Below are 27,597 nucleotides of genomic sequence, written 5' to 3'. Positions count from 1 at the left end.
CGAAGATATAGGTCTTCAGAGTCTTATGTGACCCAGTGATATTTATGGCATAACTAACTCATGTACAAAGTTTAGGGATTCAGATTTCTTTTTTCAAGTGCAAATTAATGTTGTATGACATGTTAATATAAATGTCTAAAATATCAAATCACACTTGTATGAATGAAAAAAGCAACCCATCTTCTTCCCATACAAGGCACTGCTGCTGATTCGGGAGGTCACACAAGGGATGCGTATGTCGGATGGAGTCAGGTAGGTTTGTGATCTCCTTGTCTTACAACACAAGAAAAATCTATCATTTCATCTATGGGTATGTTGCCACGAAAAGTTTGGAAATCCCCAGCAGCGATATCTCGATTTTGCTGTATCTTTTGATTTGGAAATGCTCTGTATTTATTGCACATTTCACTGTTTGCTGAGGGCAAAAACCTGCAACATAAATTGACATTGTGTGGATGTCACACGCACAGCCCTGGTTAATATGTGCAAATCTTCTTTACTTCTACTGTAATATCCAAAGAATTTTCCATATGGAAAATCTGGAGAGAAAATCTTCTCCTTATATTACCTCTTCAAACATACCCTCTTACTTTGCCTCTTGTGTGTAACTCCAATAAAGACATAGCGAGGCACAATGAAAGACTCTATCCTTCTTCCTTAAGTGTAATGTGAATTGTATAAATCTGTTATCTTCCACTGGCATCCCAACAATATCATAAGGTCAGAAGAGACCTACATGAATGGTCACATTTCTCTGCCATAAGAGTTGGAAAGTTGGATTAGACCTCCTGTCCCTTTTTGGGTGGTATGGTGACCTCGGCCCACCAACCTCATCTTTTTATATCAATACATCCTACCTTATATATTTGTGTTATATCCATGTACCCAAATCAAAATCCTCCATCCCAAGTACAATTCTTCTCTTTATCACTTATAGGTCCACAGTGACTCCATCCTACTGTGATTCCCTGAGAAGCCTCCTACAAGTTAACCTCACACAAGCTATGGAGCAGTTTCATGATATAATCAATGCATTACCGCAGCATGTGGTGAGAACACAAAATGGAAATATTGCTCTGAGTTGAGTTTGCAGTAATCAGCACATTTGGGAATTAGACATTTCCATACTATGGGCCTAATACTAGTGTTTTGCATGACAGTCTTAATGAAGGTGTTTGTCATGACTGTTGTCGGGTGTCCCGGGACCAGGGGCTCCTTCCCTGTTCCTAACGCTAGGGGAGCCCTAGCTCATCCTGTTCCCCGGATTACTTCTGATGATGAAGATGCCGGGGCCACTTACCTTGCCTTAGCTCCTGAATCCTCTCTCAGTCTGTACCCTTCCACCACCCAGGGAAGAGGGTAGTAGTAGTTTACCATAATACAAAAACCAGACTAACAAGGTAATACATTACAGGGATAAAGGAAAATACCAATCATACAAATATACACACATAAACAACAGAGGTAAACACCGGGGAGTGGAGAATGTGGTTAAACCAAAGTAGGAGAAGAAAGGGAATTATCACACACACAAAACCTAGCAACAGTCACAGATAAATCCAACAACCGCCTCTCTCCAATAACAACCATCAACAACCTCCAGCCATGCAGCAAAAGCTAGCTCTGGCAATTAGTGCTAGCCAGGACTCAGTTTATATAGGAGATGGGAGTGGCAAGCTGAGAGCCTTAACGCAGGAAAGCTTCCAGGAGCTCTCAACTGAGCAGATTAAACCCTCTACTGCTAAAAGAAACTTACATTGTTTAATATGAAGGTGAAGTGCTTCTAATCAGTGCTGGAGTAGAATGAATCAGACACTGCGGTCTTCTGGCTCCTCTCTGTTGCGATAAACCCATGACAGCTCTAGTGGAGAAAGAGGTGCCTAATCTAATATATAATTGTCTAAGGGTCACTTCCGTCTTTCTGTCTGTCTGTCTGTTCTTCTGTCACGGATATTCATTGGTCGCGGCCTCTGTCTGTCATGGAAATCCAAGTCGCTGATGGTCGCGGCAAAACAGCCACGACCAATCAGCGACGGGCACAGTCCGGAAGAAAATGGCCGCTCCTTATTCCACGGTCAGTGCCCGGCGCCCGCATACTCCCCTCCAGTCACCGCTCACACAGGGTTAATGCCGGCGGTAACGGACCGCGTTATGCCGCAGGTAACGCACTCCGTCACCGCTGCTATTAACCCTGTGTGTCCCCAACTTTTTACTATTGATGCTGCCTATGCGGCATCAATAGTAAAAAGATCTAATGTTAACCCCTTAGTGACAGAGCCAATTTGGTACTTAATGACCAGGCCAATTTTTGCAATTCTGACCACTGTCACTTTATGAGGTTATAACTCTGGAACGCTTCAACGGATCCCGCTGATTCTGAGATTGTTTTTTCGTGACATATTGTACTTCATGTTAGTGGTAACATTTCTTCGATATTACTTGCGATTATTTATGAAAAAAACGGAAATATGGCGAAAATTTTTAAAATTTTGCAATTTTCAAACTTTGTATTTTTATGCCCTTAAATCAGAGAGATATGTCACGAAAAATAGTTAATAAATAACATTTCCCACATGTCTACTTTACATCAGCACAATTTTGGAAACAAAATTTTTTTTTGTTAGGGAGTTATAAGGGTTAAAAGTTGACCAGCAATTTCTCATTTTTACAACACCATTTTTTTTTAGGGACCACATCACATTTGAAGTCATTTTGAGGGGTCTATATGATAGAAAATAATGAAGTGTGACACCATTCTAAAAACTACACCCCTCAAGGTTCTCAAAACCACATTCAAGAAGTTTATTAACCCTTTACGTGCTTCACAGGAACTGAAACAATGTGGAAGGAAAAAATGAACATTTAACTTTTTTTTGCAAACATCTTAATTCAGAACCATTTTTTTTATTTTCACAAGTGTAAAAACAGAAATGTAACCATAAATTTTGTTATGCAATTTCTCCTGAATACGCCAATACCCCATATGTGCGGGTAAACCACTGTTAGGGCGCACCGCAGAACTTAGAAGTGAAGGAGCGCCGTTTGACTTTTTCAATGCAGAATTGGCTGGAATTGAGATCGGACGCCATGTCACGTTTAGAGAGCCCCTGATGTGCCTAAACAGTGGAAACTCCCCACAAGTGACACCATTTTGGAAACTAGACCCCTTAAGGAACTTATCTAGATGTGTGGTGAGCACTTTGAACCCCCAAGTGCTTCACAGAAGTTTATAACGTAGAGCCGTGAAAATAAAAAAATCGCTTTTGTTTACACAAAAATGATCTTTTCGCCCACAAATTCTTATTTTCACAAGGGTAACAGGAGAAATTAGACCACAAAAGTTGTTGTGCGATTTCTCCTGAATACGTCGATACCCCATATGTGAGGGTAAACCACTGTTTGGGCGCACCGCAGAGCTTGGAAGTGAAGGAGCGCCGTTTTACTTTTTCAATGTTGAATTGGCTGGAATTGAGATTGGACGCCATGTTGCGTTTGGAGAGCCCCTGATGTGCCTAAACAGTGGAAACCCCCCACAAGTGACACCATTTTGGAAACTAGACCCCTTAAGGAACTTATCTAGATGTGTGGCGAGCACTTTGAACCCCCATGTGCTTCACAGAAGTTTATAACGTAGAGCCGTGAAAAAAAAAAAATCGCATTTTTTCTACAAAAATGATCTTTTTGCCCACAAATTTTTATTTTCACAAGGGTAACAGGAGAAATTAGACCACTAAAGTTGTTGTGCAATTTCTCCTGAGTACGTCGATACCCAATATGTGGGGGTAAACCACTGTTTGGGCGCACCGCAGAGCTTGGAAGAGAAAGAGTGCCGTTTTACTTTTTCAATGTAGAATTGGCTGGAATTGAGATCGGACGCCATGTCGCGTTTGGAGAGCCCCTGATGTGCCTAAACAGTAGAAATCTCCCACAAGTGACCCCATTTTGGAAACTAGACCCCCCATGGAACTTATCTAGATGTGTGGTGAGAACCTTGAATGCCCAAGTGCTTCACAGAAGTTTATAATGCAGAGCCGTGAAAATAAAAAATATTTTTTTTTTCCACAAAAAAGATTTTTTAGCCCCCAAGTTTTTATTTTCACAAGGGTAACAAGAGAAATTGGACCCCAAAAGTTGTTGTCCAATTTGTCCTGAGTATGCTGGTACCCCATATGTGGGGGTAAACCACTGTTTGGGCGCACGGCAGAGCTCGGAAGGAAGGAGCGCCGTTTTGGAATGCAGACTTTGATAGAATGGTCTGCGGGTATTATGTTGCGTTGCAGAGCCCCTGATGTACCTAACCAGTAGAAACCCTCCACAAGTGACCCCATTTTGGAAACTAGACCCCCCAAGGAACTGATCTAGATGTGTGGTGAGAACTTTGAATGCCCAAGTGCTTCACAGAAGTTTAGAATGCAGAGTCGTGAAAATAAAAAATATTTTTTTTTCCACAAAAAAGATATTGTAGCCCCCAAGTTTTTATTTTCACAAGGGTAACAGGAGAAATTGGACTGCAATAATTGTTGTCCAATTTATCCCGAGTACGCTGATGCGCCATATGTGGGGGTAAACCACTGTTTGGGCGCACGGCAGAGCTCGGAAGGGAAGGAGCGCCTTTTTGGAATGCAGACTTTGATAGAATGGTCTGTGGGCATTATGTTGCGATTGCAGAGCCCCTGATGTACCTAAACTGTAGTAACCCCCCACAAGTGACCCCATTTTGGAAACTAGATCCCCCAAGGAACTTATCTAGATGTGTGGTGAGAACTTTGAATGCCCAAGTGCTTCACAGAAGTTTAGAATGCAGAGTCGTGAAAATAAAAAATATTTTTTTTTCACAAAAAAGATTTTGTAGCCCCCAAGTTTTTATTTTCACAAGGGTAACAAGAGAAATTGGACCCCAGAAGTTGTTGTCCAATTTATCCCGAGTACGCTGATGCCCCATATGTGGGGGTAACCCACTGTTTGGGCGCACGGCAGAGCTCAGAAGGGAGGGAGCACCATTTGACTTTTTGAGCGCAAAATTGGCTGTCGTGTTTGGAGACCCCCTGATGTACCTAAACAGTGGAAACCCCCCAGTTCTAGCTCCTACCCTAACCCCAACACACCCCTAACCCTAATCCCAACCTGATCCATAATCCTAATCACTAACCCTAACCATAATCACAACCCTTACCCCAAAACAACCCTAATGTCAACCCTAACCATAACCCTAATCAAAACCCTAAATCCAACACACCCCTAATCCTAATCTCAACCCTAACCTCAAACCTAACCCTAATCCCAATACACCCCTAATCACAACCCTAACCTTAACCCTAATCCCAAACCTAACCCTAATCCCAAGCGTAACCCTAATGCCAACCCTAACCCTAATACCAACCCTAATCCAAACCCTAACCCTAATCCCAGCTCTAACCCTAACTTTAGCCCCAACCCCAGCCCTAACTTTAGCCCCAACCCTAACCCTAGCCCTAAGGCTACTTTCACACTTGCGTCGTTTGGCATTCCGTCGCAGTCCGTCGTTTTGGACAAGAAACGGATCCTGCAAATGTGCCCGCAGGATGCGTTTTTTGCCCATAGACTTGTATTGCCGACGGATCGTGACGGATGGCCACACGTCGCGTCCGTCGTGCACTGGATCAGTTGTGTTTTGGCGGAGCGTCGGCACAAAAAAACGTTCAATGAAACGTTTTTTTGTACGTCGCATCCGCCATTTCTGACCGCGCATGCGTGGCCGTAACTCCGCCCCCTCCTCCCCAGGACATAGATTGGGCAGCGGATGCGTTGAAAAACTACAGCTGCTGCCCACGTTGTGCACAATTTTCACAACGTGCGTCGGTATGTCGGGTCGACGCATTGCGACGGCCCCGTACCGACGTAAGTGTGAAAGAAGCCTAACCCTAAGTTTAGCCCCAACCCTAACCCTAAATTTAGCCCCAACCCTAACCCTAAATTTAGCCCCAACCCTAGCCTTAACCCTAACCCTACCCCTAACCCTACCCCTAACCCTAACCCTACCCCTAATCCTAACCCTACCCCTAACCCTACCCCTAACCCTAATTTTAGCCCCAACTGCTGTTCTCCTGCCGGCCGGCAGATGGAGACAGATGGCGGGCGCATTGGGCATGCGTCCGCCATGTTCTTCTGCCGGCGGCCAGGAGGAGCAGCAAGAGGATCCAGGGACCTAGGTGAGTATGCTAGGGTCCCCGAATCCCCCTATTTCTCTATCCTCTGATGTGCGATCACATCAGAGGACAGAGAATTACACTTTACTTTTTTTTTTTTTTTTTGCGGTCGCCGGTAAACAGTTAATTACCGGCGATCGCAAAACAGGGGTCGGTAATACCGACCCCGATCATGCTCTTTGGGGTCTCGGCTACCCCCGGCAGCCGAGACCCCAAAGATTCTCCCGGTGCCGGCCGGCGGGCGCATTGCGCATGCGCCCGCCATTTTGAAGATGGCGGCGCCCACCGGGAGACACGAGGAGCATCGGGGGAGCTAGGTGAGTATTGGGGGGCCACCTGGGACCCCTTTTCTCTGTCCTCCGATGTGCGATCACATCGGAGGACAGAGAAATTAAAAAGAGATCGCTTTTTTTTTTTTTTTGCGATCGCCGGTAAACGGTTAATTACCGGCGATCGCAAATGCGGGGTGGGTTAAAAAACCCCCGAATCATGTTCTCTGGGGTCTCGGCTACCCTCGGCAGCCGAGACCCCGGAGAAAATCGGCCTCTGGGGGGCGCTATGGACTTTTTCCACAGCGCCGTTAATTAACGGCGCTGTGGTTTAAGTACCCTTAGCGGCCGCCGTTAAAAGGCGTATCGGCGGTCGCTAAGGGGTTAAAAATAATTTAAAAAAAAAAGAAAAAACCTGCTATTCTCACCCTCCGTCGTGCGACGATGCGCTCGCGCCTGTCGCCATCTTCCGTTCTCAGCGATGCATTGCGAAATTACCCAGAAGACTTAGCGGTCTTATCTCATCTGGGTAATTTCGCAATGCATCCTGGGAACGGAAGATGGCGGCAGCAGCGCACGTATCGCCAGAGCTTCGCTGGATCCCATGGGGTGAGTATATAACTATTTTTTATTTTAATTATTTTTTTAACAGGGATATGGTGCCCACACTGCTGTATACTATGTGGGCTGTGTTAGACTACATAGGCAGTGATATGTACTACGTGGGCTGTGCTATATATTACGTGGCCACTGTTATATACTCCGTGGGCAGTGTTATATACTACGTGGCAGCTATATACTGCTTGGGCTGTGCTGTATATTACGTGGCCTGTGTTATATACTGCGTGGGCTGTGTTATGTAGTACGTGGCTGTGTTATATACTGCGTGGCCACTGTCCTATATTGCGTGGCCTGTATTAATGCATCGGGTGTTCTACAATATGTATGTATATAGCAGCCACATAGTATATAGCACAGGCCACGTAGTATTTGTCTGCTATATACTACATGGCTCCTATATACTACGTGGCCTGTGCTATACTATGTGGCTGTTATATACATACATAAATACATATTCTAGAATACCCGATGCGTTAGAATCGGGCCACCATCTAGTTCATTAATAATGCCGTGCACCTCCACCAGAAATGTTACTCCTGTCAGGGACTGGAATAAATTTCTGGCATAATTTACACTACTTTACGTAAGTTTTGACCAATTTTAGGCAAGTCTTGTCACGCCACATCCTGCACCAGTTCAACCGGCTGTGGCAAAGCCGTCCGACAGTGGCATGAAAAAGACAAACGTTGCAACATTTTGAGTTGCGAAAAACGTTGGGACATGTCAAAGTGTTATGCGACTGAATTCTGGCATAAAAACCTTGCTGAATTGGGTCCTATGTCTGTGTTCACATATTCACATTTCATTCTGTGATAGAAATGACAGTAAATATCTAATACGTATCCTGTTCTGTTATTCCACTGTTATACCACACAACAAATCCATATGGTGAACCCTGCCTAAGCAGAATATGGATATAGCCAATTGTATCTGCATTACATAAATATTGTCTGGTCTTCCTTGAATTTCTGCTATACACGTACTGTCTGTCTGTCCTATGTGAAATATATAGAAAATGAGGTGCTCACTACCCTGATTTGGTGCTCAGGAGAAAAATAGAAACATCCAGAAAAGTAACTCCGGCACACAATAGAAGTCAATGTGATTCACATATGAGTTTATTAGAAATTCCCAAACGTTGCCAATTACGTTTCAAATGACGCTTATCCGTTCAAAGAAGAAATATTAACACCGCATACGTATTAGAAAAAATGAGACAATAATATTCATCACTCCACAGGTAATTGTTTCGATGTTTCGGCTTATGAGCCTTTTTCAAGTAAACCTGTACATGTATCTGTAATGATATCAAAAAATGGATACATTTGAGTACATATGACGACATTGGAACATATAAAGAATAAAAATAAAGATAAAATAAAACCTTGGTAAAAATCAACAAAACCTCGGATCATATCCTGATCTCACATAGCATCTAAAATAATCCCTTTTAGAATACGGAAGACCATACATCCGTGCTGAGATATACTACATGGTCCGAACCGAAAGACAAAATATCTACCAGTCAAACTAGAAAACCATCCAAAAAAGAGAGAAAGAAAAAAGAAAAAAGAGGAAAAGCAAGAAAAAGGAGGGAGAGGGGAAACATAAGATCCAGAAGGGAGGGAAACCAAAAGTATAAGAAGAAAATAAATATACACATATATATATATATATATATATATATATATATATATATATATATATGCATACATACATACACACATGCATACACCCATACAAGAATGGAGAGAAAACAAAGACACAAGTAAATAGACCTATATAGAAGGGGGGGTTACCCTGAAAAGAATAATATAAGGCAAAGGCCACAGGCAAAACCATATTGTATGTTAATACAACAGACGTGTAAGGCCCAAAAGTACAGAGTACAAAAAATACAGACAACATGTGGCCAAAGAGAACCCCTGAAAGAGGAACCAGAACGGCTAAGGTAAAGGGTAGCAACGGGCGACCCAGAGGGCTACATAAGAAAAGAAAAGGAAAACAAAGTATATTAGTCAAAAAGACGTTACCAGCAATGGGAGTCCGGCTATGCAAGGTCCGTAGTGCGGTGAGGGAGAGAGCGCAAAGCCGCGCTTATATGTGTTCGCCGACCGCAGTGAATGGAGGAAGGAAAAGAACTTCCGGGTGCCCAGGAGGTCAGAGTCCGTAGTGCGCAGGTGCTGGGAGAAAATGAAGTGCCGAAGGAAGCTAGAGAAAGCCGAGTGGTGAGCATCCTAAGCGCATGCGCAGTTAGCGCAAATCGGAGCCGACCTGCAAGAGAGAAAACCAAATCAATATATACACAAGAGAGCAAGAATAAGAATGTCAGTGGCCAGAGGGGGAAAGGGAAACCTAAGGAAAGAAAGAGGAAAAAGAAAAGGGGGGAAAAAAATACATCTGCCAATAAAAGTAATAATAATAATAATGAAAATAATGAAAATAAGAATAATAATCCCAATTACTTAAATAAAGATAGAGGGAGAAAACAGACCTCCACATCAATGATGGAGTCCATAGGGGGCAGTACCTGCCAACAACTTAGAGGGTCAGACGTAATAACTGGTAGCAAAAATGACTACATATCAATAGATAATATCATAGTCCCTGTTGAGGCCAAAGGGAGAGAGTGTCTGCAGCTTATGAATCCAATAAGATTCACGAGCCTTAAGTTTTTTAATCCTATCCTGGCTAAAGGAACACAGTCAATCACCTGATAACGTAATTGTGCAATGGTGTGTCTATGCTCCAGAAAATGGGCAGGAATGGGTAGCACGCTACGTGAACACCTGATGGTAGATTTGTGCTGAGAAATGCGGTCCCGGATATGCTGGGTAGTCTCACCAACATATCCGAGACCGCATTGGCATTTAATGAGGTACACCACATACGTAGAGTCACATGTGAAGTGACCCTTAATCTGAAATCTGCGCCCAGTCCGTGGGTGTGAAAAGGAGTCACCCTTTATGATGTTAGAACATTGGCGGCACCCTAGGCAAGGAAATGTCCCTTTGCGTGGAATACTCAAAGTTCGTTGTCGTGGTGTGACTATTGCTGAACCAACATCTGCTCTTACGAGGTGGTTCCTGAGATTGTCGGATCTTTTATTACAAATTAACGGCCGTGAATTGAATTCAGGGATATTAGGATACGAAGTCTGTAAAATGTTCCAATGTCTAAATATACTCTGGTGTATAGGCCGCTTGAATGGGTGTTGTGATCAGGTAATTCAGAACCACAATGGACATTGAAGTTCAGAGCACACAAAGTGACCTGACAATAACCAAAAACAAGGACGAGCTCTGAGACGTGGGAACTCTGCTGACCGCAATCCCTAATCCTAACACACCACACTAGAGGTAGCCGTGGATTGCGCCTAACGCTCCCTATGCAACTCGGCACAGCCTGAGAAACTAACTAGCCCTGAAGATAGAAAAATAAGCCTACCTTGCCTCAGAGAAATTCCCCAAAGGAAAAGGCAGCCCCCCACATATAATGACTGTGAGTAAGATGAAAATACAAACACAGAGATGAAATAGATTTAGCAAAGTGAGGCCCGACTTACTGAATAGACCGAGGATAGGAAAGATAGCTTTGCGGTCAACACAAAAACCTACAAACAACCACGCAGAGGGGCAAAAAGACCCTCCGCACCGACTAACGGTACGGAGGTGCTCCCTCTGCGTCTCAGAGCTTCCAGCAAGCAAGAAAAACCAATAAAGCAAGCTGGACAGAAAAAATAGCAAGCAAAAATAACACAAGCAAAACTTAGCTTATGCAGGATAGACAGGCCACAGGAACGATCCAGGAGGAAGCAAGACCAATACTAGAACATTGACTGGAGGCCAGGATCAAAGCACCAGGTGGAGTTAAATAGAGCAGCACCTAACGACTTAACCTCATCACCTGAGGAAGGAAACTCAGAAGCCGCAGTACCACTCTCATCCACCAAAGGAAGCTCATAGACAGAACCAGCCGAAGTACCACTCTCGACCACAGGAGGGAGCTTGGCCACAGAATTCACAACAATGGGTGAAACATATTCACAAAAGCTATCCTGGGAGTCTTACTTTTGTCACGTGTTGATGTGTCAATACTTTCTGATACCCCTGAAATCATTGAAGGATAACCCCTATCCCGAAATTTAAAATCCATCTCGAGATGTCTGCGAGAACGAACTAGTGGATTTGAGACTATCCTCCTAATCCTCTCATGCTGGGATTTAGGTAGAGCCTTCTTGACATGATGGGGGTGGCTGCTTGTATATAAGAGTAGACTATTTTTGTCCGTTGGTTTTACATACAGATCTGTCTCAACCAAACCGCCCGCCTTTATCAATACCAATGTATCCAAAAAGTTGATGGAACTATAGTCATATTGGATGAAAAACGCAATGTTCGGTGTACATAAATTCAAATCACTGTGAAAGCCAAGTAGTGTCTCTACATCACCTGTCCAAATAAGAAACACGTCATCTATATAACGCTGCCAAAAAATACATGGGAAATGAACAGAGGATGACAGTAGACAAATGTGTTTTCAAAAAAATCCATAAATATATTCGCGTAAGGGGGCGCGACGTTAGATCCCATCGCGGTCCCCTTCTGCTGCATATAGTATTGATCCTCAAACAGGAAAAAGTTTTTTGTTAGAACCAGTCCAAGTAAATCATGACAAAAAGACAATTTGTCAGTAGTGAAGGTCGTGTGTTCTTGTAGATACATCATGACAGCCTCAATACCTTGTTGGTGCCCAATGCTGGTATATAAGCTTGTCACATCCATAGTGACCAGAACTGATTGCGGGGGTAGGGGGCCCAGGTCCCTTAATAGCTTAAGGAAATGTGTGGTGTCCTTTAGGAAAGACCTCATATTTGGTACAATCGGAGATAGGATTTTTTCCAATGTGATAGCCAAAGGAGACAATAGAGAATTAGTGGACGCGACTATAGGTCTGCCGGGAGGTTTCCATAAGTTTTTATGCACTTTAGGAAGCATATAAAAAACCGGTGTGACCGGATGCATATTGATGAGAAAGTCGCCCAACCTAGAGTCAATGGTTCCCAACTCGGGAAGCTCACCACTCGGCTTTCTCCAGCTTCCTTCGGCGCTTCATTTTCTCCCAGCGCCTGCGCACTACGGACTCTGACCTCCTGGGCACCCGGAAGTTCTTTTCCTTCCTCCATTCACTGTGGTCAGCGGGCACATATAAGCGCGGCTTTGCGCTCTCTCCCTCACCGCACTACGGACCTTGCATAGCCGGACTCCCATCGCTGGTAACGTCTTTTTGACTAATATACTTTGTTTTCCTTTTCTTTTCTTATGTAGCCCTCTGGGTCGCCCGTTGCTACCCTTTACCTTAGCCGTTCTGGTTCCTCTTTCAGGGGTTCTCTTTGGCCACATGTTGTCTGTATTTTTTGTACTCTGTACTTTTGGGCCTCACACGTCTGTTGTATTAACATACAATATGGTTTTGCCTGTGGCCTTTGCCTTATATTATTCTTTTCAGGGTAACCCCCCCCCCTCCTTCTATATAGGTCTATTTACTTGTGTCTTTGTTTTCTCTCCATTCATGTATGGGTGTATGCATGTATGCATGTGTGTATGTATGTATGCATATATATATATATGTGTGTATATATATATATATATATATTTATTATATATATATATATATATATATATATATATATATATATATATATATATATATATATATATATATATATGTGTATATTTCTTTTCTTCTTATACTTTTGGTTTCCCTCCCTTCTGGATCTTATGTTTCCCCTCTCCCTCCTTTTTCTTGCTTTTCCTCTTTTTTCTTTCTCTCTTTTTTGGATGGTTTTCTAGTTTGACTGGTAGATATTTTGTCTTTCGGTTCGGACCATGTAGTATATCTCAGCACGGATGTATGGTCTTCCATATTCTAAAAGGGATTATTTTAGATCCTATGTGACATCAGGATATGATCCGAGGTTTTGTTGATTTTTACCAAGGTTTTATTTTATCTTTATTTTTATTCTTTATATGTTCCAATGTCGTCATATGTACTCAAATGTATCCATTTTTTGATATCAATACAGATACATGTACAGGTTTACTTGAAAAAGGCTCATAAGCCGAAACGTCGAAACAATTACCTGTGGAGTGATGAATATTATTGTCTCATTTTTTCTAATACGTATGCGGTGTTAATATTTCTTCTTTGAACGGATAAACGTCATTTGAAACGTCATTGGCAACGTTTGGGAATTTCTAATAAACTCATATGTGAATCACATTGACTTCTATTGTGTGCCGGAGTTACTTTTCTGGATGTCCTATGTGAAAGATATTATGACATGGCATATAAGTGTTACACATGTTCCCCATCTCTTCTCCTGTTTAGATTCGCTGTGCACTGGATAAAGTAATTGCCCTTCCTCCATCTATTACTCTGCTGAAAAGTTTAAGCTCACAGATGATTGCCGAGATTCAGTAAGTAAAAGACAAACTCCCACTGCGACGCAATCTAAGCAGCCCCAGTCACAGACATGAGTTCCACCATGATTGGTGTCTGAGTGATAAGTTATGATTAGTTGAATTTGTCCTTGTTTCTTTAATTTAACCCCATTAGCCATTTACTGTATTAGGGAATATTGTCCCTCCGTTTTCTCCCTGCCTGAAGTTTCTGTTGTTTAATAAGTCCCCACCACCCTTGGTCTGTGTACAGTCCATTACTGCATCCTCCGTACCTGCTATCTCACACTTGGTGTAGTTGGCAGGATGCAGTCTACACGTACGGACATGGCAGGCCAAGTGTCTGGGGAGGGCCCTAAATCCAGTATCTCTCTGGGGGCAATGTTAAATAACCTTACGAAGTGTAATGGGAATAATACCATTTTATGGAGCTGGACTGAGCGTATAAAGGGAATGATGAGAATGCACCCTTTGGTACCTGCCTTGCAGGCAGAGGTAGCCGTGATGGCTTTAGAAAGGGAGGCGAGAGATTTAGTTATGTTGCGGCCCTCTCGGGAACGAGATACCCTTGACATAGTATTACAAATACAGGAGGAGACTCACAGGGACTCCACGGACGAAGGGGAGTTGCGCATGCGGCTATTTTGTCGGGGTCAAAGAGAGGGGGAGACAGTGACCCAGTATATGACCCAAGAAATTCACACTTCCATAGTCAGAAAAGACGGCTTGGGAGTAGGGCCGACTGATGTGGTGTAACGAGACCAATTAGTGACCGGGATGAGAGATGTGTTGCTTAAGCAGGCCCCCTGAGGCTGGGGGACAACGCCCGGAGCCAGAACAGTCCGAAAGAATCATCAATAGTCCCACCAATTCAGTGTCAGTGTCAGTGAGTCCATTAGTATGGGCCGAAATAGATGGACGGGCCGTACGCTGCTTGGTAGATAAGAGCTCTCAAGTAACCATGATGCCTGAGACATACTTTTAAACGATCCTTCCCAGAAGCCATGAGGCCTGAGTGGGGGTAAGTGATCAAGTTGATGGCCACCAATCAACTGCCTATCCCGGTTGCAGGGGTGGCCTGAATGCACTGAATGCAGATTAAGGTCTGCGGCAAAGACCTGGGCCGCAAAGGAGTGGTGTTAACTGAGACTTACCTCCGGGTCAAAGTGTGCTGTTACTACCTTTCCGAGCTTGCAGCCCGCTGGAGGGGGTCAAAGTACAACTACAACCAGCTACGGTGAAAAATCTACCATCAGGGCTCTTAGTAGCCAGGACATTAGCCACCATGTGTGATAGAAAGGTGTGTGAACTTAAGGGAAGACACTCTGACGCTTACCCCCAGAAGAGAAATCGGACAAATTGTAGGCATGGCTGAGGATTTGATACCCTCACAGGCCATTTAATTAAAGGCAAAAAGGCAAGACCCCTGGACTGTAGCTGTGTAGACAGCCCCTGTGTTCGAATCCCAACCACAGAAAAGGGGGCGTCACATCCTAGAACAAACCTGGGCTGAGTTGACAGAGTTCACACCGCAGCAGGTGGAACAGGTGGAAACCGTACTAGGACATTATCAGGAACACACCTGCACCCATTGTCCTGGTGCAGAAAAAAGATAGTACCCTGCGGTTCTGTGTGGACTATCGCAAATTATACGCCTGTACGGTGCAAGACTCGTATCCACTGCCCCATATTGAAGAATCTTTGTCCACTCTGGGGCACGCAAGATACTTCTCCACTCTAGACTTGGCTAGTGGGTACTGGCAAGTGCCGATGTCAGAACACGACTGTGCTAAGGCGGTCTTTATACTACCTATGGGCCAGTACGAGTTCAACAGAATGCCGTTCGGACTGGCTAATGCTCCCGGTACTTTTCAGTGACTCATGGAAAGATGTCTGGGAGATCTAAACTTTGAAGCCACTCTCATCTACCTGGATGACATAATTGTGTTTGCCCGCACGTTCGAAGAGCATTTACAGCGTCTTGAGCAAGTACTCAGCCGACTCCAGAAGCATGGGCTGCGAGTGAAACCACCTAAATGTCAGGTGTTCCACACTGAGATTGAATACCTGGGGCATGTGGTCTCCGCAGAAGGTATACGACCATCCCGTTAAAGATTGCGGCAGTGCAAGACTGGCTAACCCCGAGAACCGTAAAGGATGTTCGAGCCTTCTTAGGGCTGAATCTGTATTATCGACGGTTCGTGAAAAACTTCACCCACATTGTGAATCCATTACTAGAACTGTTGAAAGGAGTACCAGCAGGAGCAAAAAATCGGAAGATTCAGTGGGGAGAGCGTCAGGAGAAAGCATTGCAAGCCTTGAAAATGGCTCTGACAGAAGCCCCGATCCTGGCCTACGCTGATTTTTCTCAACCTTTCCTTCTCCATACAGATGGGAGCTTACATGGACTCGGAGCCGTACTGTCGCAGATCCAAGATGGGAAAGAGAGGGTGATTGCCTATGCGAGTCGTTCCCTCCATAACTCTGAACGGAATCCAGACAACTACAGCTCGTTCAAACTAGAATTGTTGGCACTGGTATGGGCCATGACAGGAAAGTTTGCGGAATACCTATCCGGGTCTGAAGTACTGGTGCACACGGACAACAACCCACTGGCCCACTTAGAGAACGTGAAGTTAGGGGCTCTGGAACAATGCTGGGTCACTAGAATGGCCAAATACCTGTACAAAATAGCCTACAAATGGGGGGCTGAAAACACTCATGCAGATGCGTTATCCAGGGTTCCATATAAGCAGCTCGGCACTAACCGAGATGAAGAGCTGGAGGCTAACAAAGTGCCGGAGTTCCGAGGATCTGCCAGGACATTGGCAGCTGTGGGGGAACAAGATCGGGCAGAAAGTCAGGAAGGTGTGCTGGGACAGCCTCTTCATGAGTGGGTACGGATTCAGCAGGAGGATGAAGAGATCGCCCGACTTCGGCAGTGGATGGCTCTCAGCAACTGCCTAGCCGGGAGGAGAGAGAGAACCTGTCTCCAAGTACGAAACAAATACTACAGCAATGGGAGAGGCTCCACCTAAGAGCAGGATTGTTGTGTAGAAAAGTCCAGCTCCAGCGGGCCCTAACTGACACTTGGCAAGTAGTGATTCCTGAGAAGCTGTTACATCAAGTGGCCACAGAGGCACATGAAAAAGGGGCTCACTTCGGACAAGAAAAAAACCTTTCAGTGGTTGCAGAGACTAGTGTACCATCCACTGCTAAAAACAGTGGTGGAAGAAGTATGTTGACTCTGTAGAAACTGTGAGCTGTCGAAACTTCCAGAACAGAGAGCTCCCACACAAACTATCGTAACCTCCACGCCGTTAGAAGTGTTGATGATTGACTATCTGACAATAGGCCCAGCCCATCAAGGGTATGCACATTGTTTAGTCATGGTGGACCACTTCACTACGTTCGCTGTCGTGACCCCTACTCAGGATTAAACTGCCGAATCTGCAGCTTATGCTATCTGTAAAAATTTCATTCAAGTATATGGATGTCCGGAAAGAATTCACTCAGACCAAGGTGCCTGCTTCTTAGGGCGAGTTATGGAGAAGCTACACCATTTGTATGGAATTGAGAAATCTCGTACGACCCCTTACCACTCTCAGGGCAATGGCGCATGTGAACGGTTCAATCTAACCCTTATCCAAATGTTGAGGGCCTTAAAAGAAGATCGTAAGGCCCATTTAGAAGAAATGTGTAGCAGAACTAGTGTGGGTGTACAGCAATTGGGTACATCGCACCACAGAATATATGCCCTATACACTACTTTTTGGCAGGCCAGGAAAATAGATCACTGAATTGGATCTGAACCCGGAGGAGGACTACCCACGGACGGGGGTGTCCACCTGGGTCCGAGAACACCGTCATCGATTGCAGACTCTACATCACCTGGTGCAGACTTGGTTTCCAGAGTTGGAACACCCAGAGATGGCTCCTCTACAGGGGACAGCTCTACACGCCGGAGACCGGGTACTAGTTAGAGAAAAACGTCCTTGAGACAAGTTATATAATTGATGGGAGAATACACTGTATTGTGTATGGCGGTAAGTCAGTTCAGAAGGGCCTGTCTATGAAATTCAGCCAGAGGGGGCCGACGATGCTCCTACTCGTGTTGTGCACCGAAACATGTTACGCCCTGCGTGTCTAGAGACCCTACGCAAATAGAAAAAGAGCACGGTGCTCCTGAAAATCTTATAACATACATTAGTGAAGAAGAAGATGACGAATGCCATAAACCACCACGAGCAGAACCAGAAGAAGAACCGAAACCTGAGACCCCTGGGACACCTGAAATTCCTACAAGGGCTGTTTCTCCAGGGCTTAGCACGCCTCCACCTTTGTCCATTCAGCCTGATTCTATTACTCAAGTAGAACCAACCAATATTCCCAGTTTACGACTTTCTTAACGTTCAACAGCAGGAAAAGTCCCTCACCAATTTGATCAGGATTGTTTTGTTTGGCAACAAGTTGTTCGAAACATAGAAGAATGTCAACACATTCTACAAGAACTCTCGCCCATGGAATGGGGAGCACAAAGAGAGGGGGAATGTAAGGGGAAGAAACCAACAAGGCATATCTCCTCTGTAACGGGTCCGGAACCGTAGGGGCTGTCACCTAAATTACAGGGGGAAAGCTTAAAGTGCGGGACCGCTCCCGGTACTGGAGAAAAGGGGGTGTGGTCAAGCTGAGAGAACGTTCACGCGCTAGGATTCAAACAGTTTCGATGGGAACATTGAGCGCGCAAGACGCCTGTGAGGTAAAATCAGCTGTGAGGTGACTGGGCCGAGTAGAGCAGAGCCTGAGACAGAAAAGCGCTTGGACAGAAGAATACCGACGGAGTACCGCTCAGATGCCGTTGTCCCCCCTGACATCGCTGCCCTCGCTGAGACTGCTGCCACAGCCGCCCCCGCTGACAGCACTAACCGTGAGAGACAAGGTCTGTAAACGGGACATAGGAACCAAACGATACAACATAGCAAACTGTTATGATTAGGCAATTCAGTACCACAGTGAACATAGAGGTCAGAGCACATACAGTGATCGGACAATAATCCAAAAACATAGAACGAGCTCTGAGACGTGGGAACTCTGTTGACCGCAATCCCTAATCCTATCCAACAACACTAGAGGCAGCCGTGGATTGCGCCTAACGCTACCTATGCAACTCGGCACAGCCTGAGAAACTAGCTAGCCTGAAGATAGAAAATAAGCCTACCTTGCCTCAGAGAAATACCCCAAAGGAAAAGGCAGCCCCCCACATATAATGACTGTGAGTAAGATGAAAAGACAAACGTAGAGATGAAATAGATTTAGCAAAGTGAGGCCCGACTTTCTGAACAGAGCGAGGATAGGAAAGGTAACTTTGCGGTCAACACAAAACCCTAAAAACCACGCAAAGGGGGCAAAAAGACCCTCCGTACCGAACTAACGGCACGGAGGTACACCCTCTGCGTCCCAGAGCTACCAGCAAACAAATAGATAAGTTGGACAGAAGAAAAGCAAACAAAATAGCAAAGGAAAACTTAGCTATGCAGAGCAGCAGGCCACAGGAACGATCCAGGAGGAAAACAAGTCCAATACTGGAACATTGACAGGAAGCCAGGATCAATGCACCAGGTGGAGTTAAGTAGAGCAGCACCTAACGACCTCACCACATCACCTGAGGGAGGAAACTCAGAAGCCGCAGTACCACTTCCCTCCACCAACGGAAGCTTACAGAGAGAATCAGCCGAAGTACCACTTGTGACCACAGGAGGGAGCTCTGCCACAGAATTCACAACAGTACCCCCCCCCTTGAGGAGGGGTCACCGAACCCTCACCAGAGCCCCCAGGCTGACCAGGATGAGCCACATGAAAGGCACGAACAAGATCGGGAGCATGGACATCAGAGACAAAGACCCAGGAATTATCTTCCTGAGCATAACCCTTCCACTTAACCAGATACTGGAGTTTCCGTCTTGAAACACGAGAATCCAAAATCTTCTCCACAATATACTCCAACTCCCCCTCCACCAAAACCGGGGCAGGAGGGTCAACAGAAGGAACCATAGGTGCCACGTATCTCCGCAACAATGACCTATGGAATACGTTATGTATGGAAAAAGAATCTGGAAGGGTCAGACGAAAAGACACAGGATTAAGAACCTCAGAAATCCTATACGGACCAATGAAACGAGGTTTAAACTTAGGAGAGGAAACCTTCATAGGAATATGAAGGGAAGATAACCAAACCAGATCCCCAACAAGAAGTCGGGGACCCACACAGCGTCTGCGATTAGCATAACGTTGAGCCTTCTTCTGGGACAAGGTCAAATTGTCCACTACCTGAGTCCAAATCTGCTGCAACCTGTCCACCACAGTATCCACACCAGGACAGTCCGAAGACTCAACCTGTCCTGACGAGAAACGAGGATGGAACCCAGAGTTGCAGAAAAATGGCGAAACCAAGGTAGCCGAGCTAGCCCGATTATTAAGGGCGAACTCAGCCAAAGGCAAAAAGGACACCCAGTCATCCTGATCAGCAGAAACAAAACATCTCAGATATGTTTCCAAGGTCTGATTGGTTCGTTCGGTCTGGCCATTAGTCTGAGGATGGAAAGCCGAGGAAAAAGACAAGTCAATGCCCATCCTACCACAAAAGGCTCGCCAAAACCTCGAAACAAACTGGGAACCTCTGTCAGAAACGATATTCTCTGGAATGCCATGTAAACGAACCACATGCTGGAAGAACAATGGCACCAAATCAGAGGAGGAAGGCAATTTAGACAATTGTACCAAATGGACCATCTTAGAAAAGCGATCACAGACCACCCAAATGACTGACATCTTTTGAGAAACGGGAAGATCTGAAATAAAATCCATAGAGATGTGTCCAAGGCCTCTTCGGGACTGGCAAGGGCAAAAGCAACCCACTGGCACGAGAACAGCAGGGCTTAGCCCGAGCACAAATCCCACAGGACTGCACAAAAGTACGCACATCCCGCGACAGAGATGGCCACCAAAAAGATCTAGCCACTAACTCTCTGGTACCAAAGATTCCAGGATGACCAGCCAAGACCGAACAATGAACCTCAGAGATAACTTTATTCGTCCACCTATCAGGGACAAACAGTTTCTCCGCCGGACAACGATCAGGTTTATTAGCCTGAAATTTTTGCAGCACTCGCCGCAAATCAGGGGAGATGGCAGACACAATTACTCCCTCTTTGAGGATACCCGCCAGCTCAGATACACCCGGAGAGTCGGGCACAAAACTCCTAGAAAGAGCATCCGCCTTCACATTTTTAGAGCCCGGAAGGTATGAAATCACAAAGTCAAAACGGGCAAAAAACAACGACCAACGAGCTTGTCTAGGATTCAACCACTTGGCGGACTCAAGATAAGACAAGTTCTTATGATCAGTCAAGACCACCACGCGATGCTTAGCTCCTTCAAGCCAATGACGCCACTCCTCGAATGCCCACTTCATGGCCAGCAACTCTCGGTTGCCCACATCATGATTTCGCTCAGCAGGCGAAAACTTCCTGGAAAAGAAGGCGCACGGTTTCATCACTGAGCAATCAGAACCTCTCTGCGACAAAACAGCCCTTGCTCCAATCTCAGAAGCATCAACCTCGACCTGGAACGGAAGCGAAACATCTGGTTGACACAACACAGGGGCAGAAGAAAAACGACGCTTCAACTCTTGAAAAGCTTCCACAGCAGCAGAAGACCAATTGACCACATCAGCACCCTTCTTGGTCAAATCGGTCAATGGTTTAGCAATACTAGAAAAATTGCAGATGAAGCGACGATAAAAATTAGCAAAGCCCAGGAACTTTTGCAGACTTTTCAGAGATGTCGGCTGAGTCCAATCATGGATGGCTTGGACCTTAACAGGATCCATCTCGATAGTAGAAGGGGAAAAGATGAACCCCAAAAATGAAACCTTCTGCACACCAAAGAGACACTTTGATCCCTTCACAAACAAAGAATTAGCACGCAGGACCTGAAAAACCGTTCTGACCTGCTTCACATGAGACTCCCAATCATCCGAGAAGATCAAAATGTCATCCAAGTACACAATCAGGAATTTATCCAGGTACTCTCGGAAGATGTCATGCATAAAGGACTGAAACACTGATGGAGCATTGGCAAGTCCGAATGGCATTACTAGATACTCAAAATGACCCTCGGGCGTATTAAATGCAGTTTTCCATTCATCGCCTCAAGATTATACGCACCACGAAGATCTATCTTGGTGAACCAACTAGCCCCCTTAATCCGAGCAAACAAATCAGATAACAACGGCAAGGGGGAATGAAATTTAACCGTGATCTTATTTAGAAGGCGGTAATCTATACAAGGTCTCAGCGAACCATCCTTCTTGGCTACAAAAAATAACCCTGCTCCTAATGGCGACGATGACGGGCGAATATGCCCCTTCTCCAGGGACTCCTTCACATAACTGCGCATAGCGGCGTGCTCAGACACAGATAAATTAAACAATCGGCCTTTTGGGAACTTACTACCAGGAATCAAATTGATAGCACAATCACAATCCCTATGCGGAGGTAGGGCATCGGAGTTGGGCTCATCAAATACATCCCGGTAATCAGACAAGAACTCTGGAACCTCAGAAGGGGTGGATGACGAAATTGACAGAAATGGAACATCACCATGTACCCCCTGACAACCCCAGCTGGACACCGACATGGATTTCCAATCTAATACTGGATTATGGACTTGTAGCCATGGCAACCCCAACACGACCACATCATGCAGATTATGCAACACCAGAAAGCGAATAACCTCCTGATGTGCAGGAGCCATGCACATGGTCAGCTGGGTCCAGTACTGAGGCTTATTCTTGGCCAAAGGCGTAGCATCAATTCCTCTCAATGGAATAGGACACTGCAAGGGCTCCAAGAAAAACCCACAATGCTTAGCATACTCCAAGTCCATCAAATTCAGGGCAGCGCCTGAATCCACAAATGCCATGACAGAATACGATGACAAAGAGCAGATCAAGGTAACGGACAGAAGAAATTTTGACTGTACTGTACCAATGGTGGCAAACCTAGCGAACCGTTTAGTGTGCTTAGGACAATCAGAGATAGCATGATTGGAATCACCACAGTAGAAACACAGCCCATTCAGACGTCTGTGTTCTTGCCGTTCAACTCTGGTCAAAGTCCTATCGCACTGCATAGGCTCAGGTTTAAGCTCAGGTAATACCGCCAAATGGTGCACAGATTTACGCTCACGCAAGCGTCGACCAATCTGAATGGCCAAAGACATAGACTCATTCAAACCAGCAGGCATAGGAAATCCCACCATGACATCCTTAAGGGCTTCAGAGAGACCCTTTCTGAACATAGCTGCCAGCGCAGATTCATTCCATTGAGTGAGCACGGACCACTTTCTAAATTTCTGACAATATAACTCTATCTCATCCTGACCCTGACAAAGAGCCAGGAAATTTTTTTCTGCCTGATCCACAGAATTAGGCTCATCGTTCAGCAATCCGAGCGCCAGGAAAAACGCATCGATATTACTTAATGCAGGATCTCCTGGCGCAAGAGAAAATGCCCAGTCCTGAGGGTCGCCACGCAAAAAAGAAATAATGATCAAAACCTGTTGAACTGGATCACCAGAGGAGCGAGGTTTCAAGGCCAGAAATAGTTTACAATTATTTTTGAAACTCAGAAACTTAGTTCTATCACCAAAAAAACAAATCAGGAATAGGAATTCTTGGTTCTAACATAGATTTCTGATCAATAGTGTCTTGAATCTTTTGTACTCTTGCCGAGAGCTGATCCACACATGAAGACAGACTTCTAATGTCCATTGCTACACCTGTGTACTGAACCACCCAAATGTCTAGGGAAAAAAAAAGGCAAAACACAGTGCAGAGAAAAAAAAATGGTCTCAGAACTTCTTTTTTCCCTCTATTGAGAATCATTAGTACTTTTGGCTTCCTGTACTGTTATGATTAGGCAATTCAGTACCACAGTGACCATAGAGGTCAGAGCACATACAGTGATCGGACAATAATCCACAAACATAGAACGAGCTCTGAGACGTGGGAACTCTGTTGACCGCAATCCCTAATCCTATCCAACAACACTAGAGGCAGCCGTGGATTGCGCCTAATGCTACCTATGCAACTCGGCACAGCCTGAGAAACTAGCTAGCCTGAAGATAGAAAATAAGCCTACCTTGCCTCAGAGAAATACCCCAAAGGAAAAGGCAGCCCCCCACATATAATGACTGTGAGTAAGATGAAAAGACAAACGTAGAGATGAAATAGATTTAGCAAAGTGAGGCCCGACTTTCTGAACAGAGCGAGGATAGGAAAGGTAACTCCTAACAACACAAAACCCTAAAAACCACGCAAAGGGGGCAAAAAGACCCTCCGTACCGAACTAACGGCACGGAGGTACACCCTCTGCGTCCCAGAGCTACCAGCAAACAAATAGATAAGCTGGACAGAAGAAAAGCAAACAAAATAGCAAAGGAAAACTTAGCTATGCAGAGCAGCAGGCCACAGGAACGATCCAGGAGGAAAACAAGTCCAATACTGGAACATTGACAGGAAGCCAGGATCAAAGCACCAGGTGGAGTTAAGTAGAGCAGCACCTAACAACCTCACCACATCACCTGAGGGAGGAAACTCAGAAGCCGCAGTACCACTTCCCTCCACCAACGGAAGCTTACAGAGAGAATCAGCCGAAGTACCACTTGTGACCACAGGAGGGAGCTCTGCCACAGAATTCACAACAGCAAACGGGCTGCCCGTTGTAAACTGTTTGGGCGGTGCTGCAGGTCTCCATAGTGTTGGGACATTACCCGCTGAGGATAATGACGTTTCCCCCTTCATCTACTGGACCCAAGACCCGTGACAGGATCCCGAGGAGTCGCCGCCATCGTCAGGACTACGAGAGGACACCACCAACATCAGGAGATATTACCCCATCTTCCTCAGGACCGTGACAAACTCCCACTGCGACGAAATCTAAGCAGCCCCAGTCACAGACAGGAGTTCGACTGGCGTCTGAGTGATAAGTTATAGTTGAATTGTCTGTTTTATTTGTCCTTGTTTCTTTAATTTAACCCCATTAGCCATTTACTGTATTAGGGAATATTGTCCCTCCGTTTTCCCTCTGCCTGGAGTTTCTTGTTTAATAAATCCCCACCACCCTTGGTCTGTGTACAGTCCGTTACTGCATCCCCCCGTACATGCTATCTCACACAGTGACCACTGAACTGTTGCATGCCCTCTGTGCATGACCAGTCAAATAATCACTATGCTAGAAATGTCACGGACATTGTGGGTTATCTCATTTAAGTGTAAGCAGGTGCTAAGATGCAGTACGCAGGGATTGCAGAGCAGTACGGTATAACAATACTATTTATTCTTTTAACAATAAAAGTTAGAGTAATCTCGCAGGGAGTTAATAGGCAGTAGCAACGAGCTATTGGAACAACAAGGGTTAAAAGAAATAAGCAAAGCGAGTGTGACAGTCTAAGTTTCAAACAACACTTATCGTAGCTACTGGTGGGGTCCTTAGTCCACAGTCTGATGGGGGTAGTAGCACCAGCAACGGCCGGTCTAGGGTCCTCAGATGGGGTCCAAAGTTAAAAATCCATCTTCTGGCGGCAGCAAGTGGTCTCCGGTTTTACCCGCTGAGCCCCTAGTACATAAGCCTGTGCAGGGATCTGCCCCAGGTGCAGGAAGGCACCGTCCAGCCGCCTGACACGGTTGTCTGAGGTGTCTCCCTGGCGGTGGCACTTTGCAGCCTCTGGCCTGGGAGTCGGCCATTCTCCAAGCTGGCTGTCAAGCTGACAGTCGGCTCAGAGAAAGTGCAGTGCGCCGGCTTCCGTTGTTCAATTTTACTTGCGTTATTCGGACGTGAGTACAATTGAAGCAGGGGGAAATCAGCACTGTGATCAGGTCATGTGATCACGCTGCTAACATCATGGTAACACAAGCCCCACTTATTGCTAATAAATAAAAACAAAGACACAAGATATAGGTTTGGAATAAATAATTTTTTGGCCGTGGCGTTTATTTTGAGTAACCAGAATAATAATTTAAATAAATTATAACTAACTAAATCTTTAAAAAGCTTTCCATGAATTTAAAAACCAAATACCATGAAATTGTCCAAATCCACCCAAAAGGGCGATTTTCCCACAAACAAACGACACGGCAAAGGGGAATTAACAGTCCAAAAGGGGAGGGAGGGTGGGGTCTTCAGATCTTCCTGAGGTCGATTGATGAAACGGTCCCAAAACAGCTGATTATATATCAACGAATTCTTCCCGCACAAAATCAGATAACCAATCAAAATGCTTAAAAATTGCGGGAAACTCACAGAAGATGAACCTGCATAAACCGGTTTAAACCTGCTCGTGCCTTGCACAGCTTACTTAGAAGAAAAAACACCATATTAACCCTTTAGGGTATGTTCACACGTTCCTGATTTCCATCCTTTTTTTTTCAGGACTGTTTTTTAAAAAACTGCAGCTCCTGGCAGAAAACGCAGGTCATTTTTTTGGTCCTTTTTTGGTCCTTTTTTGATGCGTTTTTTGATGCGTTTTTTGATGCAGTTTTCTAGCCAGAGTCTGTGTGTTTTCTAGGAATTTTTTTAGGGTTAAAATGGCTGAAAATACCCTAACCCTACCCCTAACCCTAACCCTACCCCTAACCCTACCCCTAACCCTACCCCTACCCCTACCCCTAACCCTACCCCTAACCCTACCCCTATTCTAACCTTAGTGAAAAAAAAAAAAAAATTCTTTATTTTTTTTATTGTCCCTACCTATGGGGGTGACAAAGGGGGGGGGGGTCATTTACTATTTTTTTTATTTTGATCACTGAGATAGGTTATATCTCAGTGATCAAAATGCACTTTGTAACGAATCTGCCGGCCGGCAGATTCGGCGGACGCACTGCGCATGCGCCCGCCATTTTGCAAGATGGCGGCGCCCAGGGAGAAGACGGCCGGACGGACACCGGGAGGCCGGGTAAGTATAAGGGGGGGAGATTAGGGCACGGGGGGGGGCATCGGAGCACGGGGGGGGCATCGGAGCACGGGGGGTGACATCGGAGCACGGGGGAGGGGCATCGGAGCACGGGGGGGTGACATCGGAGCACGGGGGAGGGGCATCGGAGCATGGGGGGGGTGGGATCGGGGCAGCCACACTCCACCCACGCACTTCCGCCCGCTTCCCCGCACTTCCTGCTGCAGCGGTTCTGCACCACGAACCGCAATAAAACCCGCAGATCTATTTTTGATCTGCGGGTTTTACTGCGGGTTTGACCTCACAATGGAGGTCTATGGGTGCAGAACCGCTGCTGTTTTACAAAAAGAAGTGACATGGTACTTCTTTTTTACCGCAGCTAATCAGTGCGGTTTTTTTTTTTCAATTCAGGACCATGTGCACAGTGGGTCCTGTTTTCCATAGGGTACAGTGTACTGTACCCTGCATGGAAAACAGCCGCGGAACCGCAGCGGCAAAACCGCTGCGTTTCCGCGGTAAAAAACGCACTGTGTGAACATGGCCTTAATGTTTACCATAAACAACCAATAAATAAACCTGTTGTAAGGGGGCTGTGTTCTCATGCGACCCCCCTAAGATAAACTCAGGGGAGGGCGTTCATGGTAACACAAGCCCCACTTATTGCTAATAAATAAAAACAAAAACACAAGATATAGGTTTGGAATAAATAATTTTTTGGCCGTGGCGTTTATTTTGAGTAACCAGAATAATAATTTAAATAAATTATAACTAACTAAATCTTTAAAAAGCTTTCCATGAATTTAAAAACCAAATACCATGAAATTGTCCAAATCCACCCAAAAGGGCGATTTTCCCAAAAGCCAGACCTCATTGAGGGATGGCCCCCCCAAAACGCCGCAGCCAAAGTTCAATAATGGCCTGGAGATCTAAATTGAAGATATCCAGGCCAACATCCGACAAATGCACCCAATCCCTCCTATATAGCCCAGGAACCGGATCCTCAAGATTAGAGTGCCTAAAAGAAAACCCATGAATCAAAGGCATAAATTT

At 45.3% G+C, this 27,597-nt stretch overlaps 1 protein-coding gene across 1 annotated transcript in view; it reads left to right on the top strand.

Annotated features, from left to right (window-relative positions):
- LOC138676817 (stereocilin-like) overlaps positions 1–27,597 on the top strand; it is a 62,101-nt gene that overhangs the window by 934 nt on the left and 33,570 nt on the right. The window contains exons 2-4 of the mRNA XM_069766461.1: positions 197–252; positions 938–1,049; positions 13,466–13,554. Coding sequence (XP_069622562.1) covers positions 197–252; positions 938–1,049; positions 13,466–13,554 — 257 coding nt within the window. The remainder of the gene's footprint in view (positions 1–196; positions 253–937; positions 1,050–13,465; positions 13,555–27,597) is intronic.

The sequence above is a fragment of the Ranitomeya imitator genome, chromosome 4, assembly GCF_032444005.1.
Source record: "Ranitomeya imitator isolate aRanImi1 chromosome 4, aRanImi1.pri, whole genome shotgun sequence".
Lineage (NCBI taxonomy): Eukaryota > Metazoa > Chordata > Amphibia > Anura > Dendrobatidae > Ranitomeya > Ranitomeya imitator.
Note: the sequence above shows the minus strand (reverse complement) of the source record. Positions and strands in the feature narration are given on the sequence as shown.